The 12038-nt window shown below is 44.7% G+C and overlaps 1 protein-coding gene across 1 annotated transcript in view; it reads right to left on the bottom strand.

Moving 5' to 3' along the window:
• LOC130295582 (uncharacterized) overlaps positions 1–12038 on the bottom strand; it is a 72633-nt gene that overhangs the window by 48818 nt on the left and 11777 nt on the right. Inside the window, exons 4-6 of the mRNA XM_056546464.1 lie at positions 6616–8740; positions 3164–3298; positions 771–1018 (exon numbers count right to left, since the gene is read on the bottom strand). Coding sequence (XP_056402439.1) covers positions 771–1018; positions 3164–3298; positions 6616–8740 — 2508 coding nt within the window. The remainder of the gene's footprint in view (positions 1–770; positions 1019–3163; positions 3299–6615; positions 8741–12038) is intronic.

Genomic DNA, 12038 nt, shown 5'->3' with positions numbered 1-12038 from the left:
CCGGGTTAGTGTCACTTTCCCTTCAGACGCGGCGGTCCCGAACAGCCTGACTGAACAGCCGGGTTAGTGTCACTTTCCCTTCAGACGTGGCGGTCCCGAACAGCCTGACTGAACAGCCGGGTTAGTGTCACTTTCCCTTCAGACGTGGCGGTCCCGAACAGCCTGACTGAACAGCCGGGTTAGTGTCACTTTCCCTTCAGACGTGGCGGTCCCGAACAGCCTGACTGAACAGCCGGGTTAGTGTCACTTTCCCTTCAGACGTGGCGGTCCCGAACAGCCTGACTGAACAGCCGGGTTAGTGTCACTTTCCCTTCAGACGCGGCGGTCCCGAACAGCCTGACTGAACAGCCAGGTTAGTGTCACTTTCCCTTCAGACGCGGCGGTCAGCTTTGATCGCCGCGTCTGAAGGGTTAATACAGGGCATCACCGCGATCGGTCATGTCCTGTATTAGCCGCGGGTCCCGGCCGTTGATGGCCGCAGGGACCGCCGCGATAGGGGTGTATTCGCCGAATAAGACGCACCGACTTTTTCCCCCAGAAAAAGTGCGTCTTATACGGCGAAAAATACGGTAAATGTCCAAAATATAACAAAGAGCAGAGTCGTGACCCCTTGAAACAAGAAAAAGGAAAGAATACATTACAAAACACACAGTACAACAAAGTGTAAAATGATGATAGATTGTTGTGTTAAAATATTAAAATAAGGGGGAGAATAATGGTTTGCTCTGACCAGAGGGGCTATAATATTGTTTCTACTATCTCATTCAGACCTTTTGGTGCGACCGTAGATAATTTGTACATCCAAAAGATTTCTTTCTTTTTTAGTAGATCAAAGCGGTTGGTAAACTCAACAGGGATATGATCGATGGGAATGACCGTGTAGACATCTGTTACTTCAGGGTGGAGTAAAGCGCAGTGTCTGGATACTCCATGAAGCTGGTACTTGTTTCTAATGTTTTGTCTATGGTTATTCAGGCGGGTCCTCAATGGTTGAATGGTCCGGCCCACATACTGTAGTCTGCATTTGCACTCCAGAAGATATATTACATAGGATGAGTTACAGGTAAGTTGATGTTTCATTCTGAACTTCTCTCCTGTGCTATTCGACATGAAATCAGTTTTTTTTTGTTTCTGATTTCCCTGCAACATAGGCCCCTCTTCATGTTACAACTATATGAACCCATAGGTAGGTACTGTTACGCCGAGCGCTCCGGGTCCCTGCTCCTCCCCGGAGCGCTCACAGCGTTCTCCTTCTCGCAGCACCCCGGTCAGACCTGCCGACCGGGTGCGCTGTGATAATGTTCCCAGCCGGGATGCGATTCGCGATGCAGGACGCGCCCGCTCGCGATGCGCATCCCAACTAGCTTACCAGACCTGTTCCCCGTCTGTGCTGTCCCGGCGCGCGCGGCCCCGCTCCTTAGGGCGCGCGCCGGGTCTTTGCGATTTAAAGGGCCGGTGCGCCACTGATTGGCGCATGAGGTTTTAATCAGTACCGTCACCTGTGCACTTCTCTACTTATACCTCACTTCCCCTGCACTCCCTTGCCGGATCTTGTTGCCATTGTGCCAGTGAAAGCGTTTCCTTGTGTGTTCCTAGCCTGTGTTCCAGACCTCCTGCCGTTGCCCCTGACTATGATCCTTGCTGCCTGCCCTGACCTTCTGCTACGTCCGACCTTGCTCTTGTCTACTCCCTTGTACCGCGCCTATCTTCAGCAGTCAGAGAGGTTGAGCCGTTGCCGGTGGATACGACCTGGTTGCTACCGCCGCTGCAAGACCATCCCGCTTTGCGGCGGGCTCTGGTGAATACCAGTAGCAACTTAGAACCGGTCCACCAACACGGTCCACGCCAATCCCTCTCTGGCACAGAGGATCCACCTCCAGCCAGCCGAATCGTGACAGTTACTTTTTTTGGGGCCGGATTTATGCTGTTTAATAACACTGGGCGCTAAAATATTCTTGAGAGTGGGAGCTCTCCTAAAAGTGACCAATGGTCTCATGGGTATTATGGTTTTTAGTAGCGCATCATTTTGCAATATATGCCAGTGGTTATTCAAGATTGTTTTAATATTGTTTGCAGAATTGCAAAAGGTGGTAACAAAATCCAATCTCTGTTTTTCTTCCATGATTTTATCTTTAGTCTTCAGTCATTTTGTGTTTTGTCTTTCACCTTCATGAATGCATCCTGTATAATTGATTTAGGATATTTATTTTCCCTGAACCTATTCGTTAGGATATTTGCTTGCATTCTAAAGGTTTCATCATCTGTACAGTTTTTCCTTATCCGTTTATATTGCCCATATGGTTAAGGAACCTACTTATGTTGCCCATATGGTTAAGGAACGTACTTATGTTGCCCATATGGTTAAGGAACGTACTTATGTTGCCCATATGGTTAAGGAACGTACTTATGTTGCCCATATGGTTAAGGAACGTACTTATGTTGCCCATATGGTTAAGGAACGTACTTATGTTGCCCATATGGTTAAGGAACGTACTTATGTTGCCCATATGGTTAAGGAACGTACTTATGTTGCCCATATGGTTAAGGAACGTACTTATGTTGCCCATATGGTTAAGGAACCTACTTATGTTGCCCATATGGTTAAGGAACCTACTTATGTTGCCCATATGGTTAAGGAACGTACTTATGTTGCCCATATGGTTAAGGAACGTACTTATGTTGCCCATATGGTTAAGGAACTTACTTATGTTGCCCATATGGTTAAGGAACGTACTTATGTTGCTCATATGGTTAAGGAACGTACTTATGTTGCCCATATGGTTAAGGAACGTACTTATGTTGCCCATATGGTTAAGGAACGTACTTATGTTGCCCATATGGTTAAGGAACGTACTTATGTTGCCCATATGGTTAAGGAACGTACTTATGTTGCCCATATGGTTAAGGAACGTACTTATGTTGCCCATATGGTTAAGGAACGTACTTATGTTGCCCATATGGTTAAGGAACGTACTTATGTTGCCCATATGGTTAAGGAACGTACTTATGTTGCCCATATGGTTAAGGAACGTACTTATATTGCCCATATGGTTAAGGAATGTACCATAACAAATCTGTGATAACATGCACCAGTATTCCACAAGGAATGGGTGTAGAGGCTATTAGGGAGTTTTTGGCTGGCTCTGGGAAAAGCTCCACTTACGTCGACTTTGTCTGCGATTCCCTGAAACTAGCGTTATCCTCAAATGTGTTTAACAACGAGTGGTATACACAGGTGGGAGGCGTAGCCATGGGGACACCCGTGGCGTGCACCTTGGCAAACTTGTACGTGGCCATGCTGGAAAAAAAGCTTATTTTTTTCAGAAAGGAACAAAAACATTAGTTCAATAGCATGTTATCACAGATTTGTTGACGACATTTTCATCGCTTGGACAGGCACGGAGTCCACCTTTGTAGACTTCGTGTCTGCCCCGAACAATGAAAATGGCCTCAACTTAAAATTTACTTGGAAAATTGGAGGGTCCGAGCTTGAATTTTTAGACATTAAAGTAATCCTGTCACATGAAGGTTTTACAACCCAGGGGTATCGTAAACCTACCGCCTGCAATTCCCTACTGCACTACGAGAGCTATCATCCTCTACACGTGAAAAAAGTTGTCCCTTATGGGCAATTCCTCAGACTGAGACGAATTAACAGTCGTGAGGAGGATTTTGTAGTGCAAGCTAGGGAACTGCAGGCGAGGTTAAAACAAAGGGGTTACCCAGAAAAAGTTCTGAAGGAAGCCTTTCAAAAAGCCTATAATTCTGACAGGAATGAACTACTTGGGAAAAAGAAATTCCGAAGAAATTCTAAAAAACAGTCAAATACAGAAAAAAACCGGGCTAGGTTTTTCCTTTTCCTTTGTATACAGCCCTTTAGCAGACAGAATCAGACAAACGATAAATAGGAATTGGTTTCTGTTACAAAACGACCCAGATTTAAAACAATGGTCAAGTAGTCGTCCCCTAATAACCTTTAAAAGGTCAAAAAAATTTCCTGGTAAGGAGCGATCTAAAAAAACACAGACATTAAAGGGGACTTGTAAATGCGGCAGTTGCAACTGGCGCACATATTGTTGCACAGATACATTAGTATCTTTGGGGGGCATAGAAATCCCACAAAAGGATTTTATATGTTGTCGGACAAAAAACGTGGTCTACGCCATTCGCTGCATTTGCCATAAATTCTACATTGGGTGTACTACCCGGGCGTTAAATGTCAGATTTCGGGAGCATGAAAATTCCCTAAAAACGGGTAAAGGCTCCCCGAGACTGATCCAACATGTAAGGGAGTCACATAATAGTGACCCCTCAGCCCTGCAATTCCTAGGTATAGAAAGAGTGTATGCAGCCAATGGAGTGGATACACGTACAAACCTCTTGTAAAAAGGAAGGAACTTGGATTCTCAAGACAACTGCACTGGGTAATCCAGGACTCAATGACAGATTAGAAATGGATGTTTTCATTTAGTTTCTGTTTATTCTAGTCCGTGAAGGAACCATGTGTTAGAATTGTTTTCAAATTTGTTTGTTAATCACAAATCTACCGTATTTTTCGCCGTATAAGACGCACTTTTTCTTTCCCAAAACTGGGGGGGAAAAGTCGGTGCGTCTTATATGGCGAATACACCCCTATCGCGGCGGTCCCTGCGGCCATCAACGGCCGGGACCCGCGGCTAATACAGGACATCACCGATCGCGGTGATGCCCTGTATTAACCCTTCAGACGCGGCGATCAAAGCTGACCGCCGCGTCTGAAGGGAAAGTGACACTAACCCGGCTGTTCAGTCAGGCTGTTCGGGACCGCCGCGTCTGAAGGGAAAGTGACACTAACCCGGCTGTTCAGTCAGGCTGTTCGGGACCGCCACGTCTGAAGGGAAAGTGACACTAACCCGGCTGTTCAGTCGGGCTGTTCGGGACCGCCGCGGTGAAATCACCGCGGCGGTCCCGAACAGCCCGACTGAATAGCCGGGTTAGTGCTTACAGGACACCGGGAGGGACCTTACCTGCCTCCTCGGTGTCTTCTCTGTTCAGGGATCCCCTGTATGGCCGGCGCTCTCCTTCCTCGTCATCACGTCGTCGCGTACGTGTGTAACGACGCGATGGCGGCAACGGAGAGCAAGGATACCCGGCCGGCAGCAGAGACGTTCCGGAGCGACGGGGGACACGGCAACAGCGATGGAGCCACATCCAGGGCAGCGGTGACGGGTCCGGAGCGGCGGGGACACGTGAGTATTACCTCCTATGCAGCGGTCTTCAATCTGCGGACCTCCAGATGTTGCAAAACTACAACTCCCAGCATGCCCGGACAGCCAACGGCTGTCCGGGCATGCTGGGAGTTGTAGTTTTGCAACATCTGGAGGTCCGCAGGTTGAAGACCACTATTGGGTTCAAAATCTTTATTTTTTTAGATTTTGCACCTATAAATTGGGTGCGTCTTATACGCCGGTGCGTCCTATAGGACGAAAAATACGGGTAATTCTTTTTTTGTTCATTATTTGTTTTGTAACACCCCCTTCCGTGACGTGGCCCCCGGGAGGTCTAGTTACCTGGATCCAGGTACCGGAAGGGGTTGGTCTGACAAAGCAGTGCGAAAGCAGCTGTTCACCTGTTGTCCGAGCTTCCTCGGCGTCCCGGTGATTGAAGCCTGCCTTTGCACCGAACACTGAATAAAGCTTCCACTTTGTTGCCAATCGCTGTTTCTTTTTGCATCTTATAATATAAAAGATATCTCCTGTATGATGGGGATATTAATCCCCTTAAGGACGCAGACAAACTTATTTTTGCGTTTTCGTTTTTTCCTCCTCGCCCTTCAGTATGAGGGCTTGTTTTTTGTGTGACCAGTTGTCCTTTGTAATGACATCACTCACTTTACCATAAAATGTACGGCGAAATTAAAAAATATATTATTTGTGTGGGGAAATTGAAAAGAAAACAGCAATGTTTTGGTTACACGCTGTACAATTTATGGTAAAAATTTATTTTTCTTTATTCGGTGTCCCCGCGATCTCCGTGTCGGCAGCAGCGGCGGTGATAGGAATGCGGAAGCTTGCAGCACGCTGTGACATTTATGTCAATAGGAGGAGGCGTGACGGCTATGACCTCTCAGTCACGCCTCCTCCCATAGAAGTGAATGGAGGGGGCGCGGTGGCCGCATCGACAGTCATCGGGCACAGATTGAAGTTCGCTCCATGCGCTGAACGACAGGGCGTCGCGCCAGCGATTGCAGGGGTCCCCAGCGGCAGGACCCTCGTGATCTAACATCTTATCCCATATGCATTGGATAGGGGATAAGATATTTAGGGCAGAGTACTCCTTTAATTACATAATATATGTCCATAAAAAAAACTATTCATTTCCACACAATTATAGTGTAGATAACCAAGTGTATGTGTGTGTGTGAAATACACAACGAACAAATGGGATACAATTGTTGTTGTTTTTTTGGGAACTGTTCATGAAATTCGCACTTCACATAAATTACCATCCAGTGAACCCAAACTGAGTGTGTGGTAGATGAAAAGTTACAAAAAACTAAAACACGTTTACTGCGCCAAAATTATTATTTTTTTTAAACAACACAAATTTTTCCCACATTCTGGTCATGAAATTTGCTTCTTTTGTGTGTGAATTATCTGATGTTCAACAAAATGTGATTTCTGAGTAAAACATTTCCCACATTCTGAACATAAAAATGGCTTCTCCCCTGTGTGAGCTCTTTGATGTTCAACAAGCCTTGCTTTCTCCACAAAACATTTTCCACATTCTAAGCATGAAAATGGTTTCTCCCCTGTGTGAGTTCTCTGATGTCGAACAAGATGTGATTTCATAGTAAAACATTTCCCACATTCTTGGCATGAAAATGGCTTCTCCCCTGTGTGAATCCGCTGATGGTCAACAAGATTTGATTTCATAGCAAAACATTTCCCACATTCTTGGCATGAAAATGGCTTCTTCCCTGTGTGATTAATCATATGCTTATAAAGTTCTGATTTGAGAATAAAACATTTTCCACATTCTGAGCATGAAAAGGGCTTCTCCCCTGTGTGAATTCTCTCATGTGCAACAAGATATGATTTCATAGTATAACATTTCCCACATTCTTGGCATGAAAATGGCTTCTCTCCTGTGTGAATTCTCACATGTCTATCTAGCTGTGATTTGAAAATAAAACATTTACCACATTCTGAGCATGATAAACGCTTCTCCCCCGTGTGAATTATCTGATGTGCAACAAGATGTGATTTCATAGTAAAACATTTCCCACATTCTTGGCATGAAAATGGCTTCTCTCCTGTGTGAGTTCTCTGATGTTGAACAAGATGTGATTTCATAGTAAAACATTTCCCACATTCTGAGCAGGAAAAAGGCTTCTCCCCTGTGTGAATCCGCTGATGGTCAACAAGATTTGATTTCATAGCAAAACATTTGCCACATTCTTGGCATGAAAATGGCTTCTCTCCTGTGTGAGTTCGCATATGTTTATCAAGCTGTGATTTCAAAACAAAACATTTTCCACATTCTTGGCATGGAAATGGCTTCTCCCCTGTGTGAATTCTCACGTGGCTATCAAGCTGTGATTTGAAAATAAAACATTTCGCACATACTTTGCATGGAAATGGCTTGTCCCCAGTGTGAGTTCTCACATGGTTATCAAGCTGTGATTTGAAAATAAAACATTTTCCACATTCAGAGCATGAAAAGGGCTTCTCCCCTGTGTGAATTATCTGATGTGCAACAAGATATGATTTCATAGTAAAACATTTCCCACATTCATGGCATGAAAATGGCTTCTCCCCTGTGTGAATTCTCTGATGTCGAACAAGATGTGATTTCATAGTAAAACATTTTCCACATACTGAGCACGAAAATGGCTTCTCCCCCACATGAATCCTCTGATGGTCAACAAGATATGATTTCATAGTAAAACATTTCCCACATTCTTGACATGAAAATGGCTTCTCTCCTGTGTGAATTATCACATGTTTATCAAGCTGCGATTTGAAAATAAAACATTTCCCACATTCTTGACATGAAAATGGCTTCTCTCCCGTGTGAGTTCTCTGATGTCGAACAAGATGTGATTTCACAGTAAAACATTTCCCACATTCTTGGCATGAAAATGGCTTCTCCCCTGTGTGAGTTCTCTGATGTCGAACAAGATGTGATTTCATAGTAAAGCATTTTCCACATTCTGAGCATGAAAATGGCTTCTCCTCCACATGAATCCTCTGATGGTCAACAAGATATGATTTCATAGTAAAACATTTTCCACATTCTTGACATGAAAATGGCTTCTCTCCTGTGTGAATTCTCACATGTCTATCAAGCTGTGATTTGTAAATAAAACATTTTCCACATTCTGAGCATGAAATGGGCTTCTCCCCTGTGTGAATTGTCTTATGTGCAACAAGATTCGATTTCACAGTAAAACATTTCCCACATTCTTGGCATGAAAATGGCTTCTCTCCTGTGTGAATTCTCACATGTCTATCAAACTGCGATTTGAAAATAAAACATTTTCCACATTCTTGGCATGAAAAAAGTTTCTTCCCTGTGTGAATTCTCTGATGCTCAACAAGATGTGACTTAACATTCACAGATGACAGATCTTGTCTGTGAAGGGCTGAGGGTGTATCTGGGATAATGGAATGTTCTTCATATGTATCTTGTGTGATATCATCATCTGCTTTATAATATGAAGATAGAAGATTCTCCTCTGATCTCCTGGTACAGTCATCTGCCAAGGATAAAACAGTTTATTATTTATCAATAATAGAACCTTAAACATTTAGCACATATGTACAGTCAGTCCCATGTCCAGTCAGTCCCATGTCCAGTCAGTCACATGTCCAGTCAGTCACATGTCCAGTCAGTCACATGTCCAGTCAGCCACATGTACAGTCAGTCACATGTCCAGTCAGTCCCATGTACAGTCAGCCACATGTCCAGTCAGCCCCATGTACAGTCAGCCCCATGTCCAGTCAGCCCCATGTCCAGTCAGTCACATGTACAGTCAGCCCCATGTACAGTCAGCCCCATGTACAGTCAGCCACATGTCCAGTCAGTCCCTTGTCCAGTCAGTCCCATGTCCAGTCAGTCCCATGTCCAGTCAGTCCCATGTCCAGTCAGTCCCATGTCCAGTCAGTCCCATGTCCAGTCAGTCCCATGTCCAGTCAGTCCCATGTACAGTCAGTCCCATGTACAGTCACATGTCCAGTCAGTCACATGTCCAGTCAGTCACATGTCCAGTCAGTCACATGTCCAGTCAGTCCCATGTCCAGTCAGTCCCATGTCCAGTCAGTCCCATGTCCAGTCAGTCCCATGCACAGTCAGTCACATGTACAGTCAGTCACATGTCCAGTCAGTCACATGTCCAGTCAGTCACATGTCCAGTCAGTCACATATATAGTTAGTGCTGAATTATTCCAGGACATCATAGAATTTGACAATAGAAATTGACATCATAGAACATTCTCCCCATCTGATCTAATCATTTTCTGATCCCCAGATATGTCCCAACAACACTGATGGCACTACAAAGCCCAGCATATTACACTGCAGTAAAGAATCTATTATATTTTCCTCTACTGTGTATGGCTGTGCTTCCCAACCATGGTGCCTCCAGCTGTTGCAAAACTACAACTCCCATCATGCCCGGACAGCCAAAGGCAACTGAAGCCCCCCTTGTTGGGAAACACTGGTGTATGGAGTCACCTTGTTTCTATTCTCCTTACATCTATCTTTGTAGTTCTTTCCAGCCTGACCACAGTGCTCTCTGCTGACACCTCTGTCCATGTCAGGAACTGTCCAGAGTAAGACAAAATCCCTATAGCAAACCTCTCCTGCTCTGGACAGTTCCTGACATGGACAGAGGCGTCAGCAGAGAGCACTGTGGACAGACTGGAAAGAACTACACAACTTCCTCTGGAGTATACAGCAGCTGATAAGTACTGGAAGGATTAAGATTTTTATATAGAAGTAATTTACAAATCTGTTTAACTTTCTGGCACCAGTTAAACAGATTTGTAAAATTGGGGTTTTGGAGGCGGAGGTGTAAGAGACCCGTCCCCTGTTGTTGGTTAAAGGCCCAGGGAACTCTAGTAATCCTTCAGAAGGAGAAGGTACAGAAGCGATTGGAGGATAGGGAAGCGGCCATATTTGAATTTGGGGATAAGAATGGTAGGTTGCTGGTGTATCTGGCTATAGAGAGTAGGCCTGTGGCCGCTATTCCCTGTATTAGAGGGGATAATGGGATACTGGAAACTGACCCGGTTGTCATTAATAATGTGTTTCGGGACTTTTATAGTGACCTTTATACTTCCCATTTACCAGCTGGTCCTGAAGGCTTAGTATCCTTTTTGAGGAGTGTGCCCCTTACACCCTTGACTGCAGCCCAGGCGGACACTTTAGATGCCCCCTTTTTCGGATGAAGAGTTCTCTGTAGCTATTGCCTCCCTTCAGCCGGGAAAGACCCCGGGATTAGATGGTATGATTCGGGATGGTACCAGATGAATGAGGAGAGGCTGATTCCTATTTTACAGAACCTCCTTAACCTGTTGGGGACGGAGGGCATACAGGTACGCCCCATCGCGTCCTGGTACTTAAAGGGGTTATCCAGGAAAAAAACTTTTTTTTATATATCAACTGGCTCCAGAAAGTTAAACAGATTTGTAAATTACTTCTATTAAAAAATCTTTATCCTTTCAGTACTTATGAGCTGCTGAAGTTGAATTGTTCTTTTCTGTCTAAGTGCTCTCTGATGACACGTGTCTCGGGAACCGCCCAGTTTAGAAGCAAATCCCCCATAGCAAACCTCTTCTACTCTGTGCAGTTCCCGAGACAAGTAGAGATGTCCGCAGAGAGCACTGTTGCCAGACAGAAAACAACAACTCAACTTCAGCAGCTGATAATTATTGAAAGGATTAAGATTTTTTAATAGAAGTAATTTACGAATCTGTTTAACTTTCTGGAGCCAGTTGATATAAAAAAAAAAAGTTTTTTCCTGGAATAGCCCTTTAACCCCTTAACGACGCAGGACGTAAATTTACGTCCTGCGCCGGCTCCCGCGATATGAAGCGGGATCGCGCCGCGATCCCGCATCATATCGCGTGGGTCCCGGCGCTAATCAACGGCCGGGACCCGCGGCTAATACCACACATCGCCGATAGCGGCGATGTGCGGTATTAACCCTTTAGAAACGGCGGTCAAAGCTGACCGCCGCTTCTAAAGTGAAACTGAAAGTATCCCGGCTGCTCAGTCGGGCTGTTCGGGACCGCCGCGGTGAAATCGCGGCGTCCCGAACAGCTGATCGGACACCGGGAGGGCTCTTACCTGCCTCCTCGGTGTCCGATCGACGAATGACTGCTCCGTGCCTGAGATCCAGGCAGGAGCAGTCAAGCGCCGATAATGCTGATCACAGGCGTGTTAATATACGCCTGTGATCAGGATGAGAGATCAGTGTGTGCAGTGTTATAGGTCCCTATGGGACAATGATCAGTGTGTGCAGTGTTATAGGTCCCTATGGGACCTATAACACTGCAAAAAAAAAGTTAAAAAAAAGTGTTAATAAAGGTCATTTAACCCCTTCCCTAATAAAAGTTTGAATCACCCCCCTTTTCCCATAAGAAAAATAAAACAGTGTAAAAAATAAATAAAAATAAACATATGTGGTATCGCCGCGTGCGTAAATGTCCGAACTATAAAAATATATCATTAATTAAGCCGTACGGTCAATGGCGTACGCGCAAAAAAATTCCAAAGGCCAAAAAAGCGTATTTTGGTAACTTTTTATAACATTAAAAAATGAATAAAAAGTGATCAAAAAGTCAGATCAAAACAAAAATCATACCAACAAAAACTTCAGATCACGGCGCAAAAAATTAGTCCTCATACTGCCCCGTACGTGGAAAAATAAAAAAGTTATAGGGGTCAGAAGATGACATTTTTAAACGTATACATTTTCCTGCATGTAGTTATGATTTTTTCCAGAAGTGCGACAAAATCAAACCTATATAAGTAGGGGATCATTTTAACCG

This window comes from Hyla sarda, chromosome 1, assembly GCF_029499605.1.
Source record: "Hyla sarda isolate aHylSar1 chromosome 1, aHylSar1.hap1, whole genome shotgun sequence".
Taxonomy (NCBI): Eukaryota; Metazoa; Chordata; class Amphibia; order Anura; family Hylidae; genus Hyla; species Hyla sarda.
This window is presented reverse-complemented; position numbering and strand designations above follow the sequence as displayed.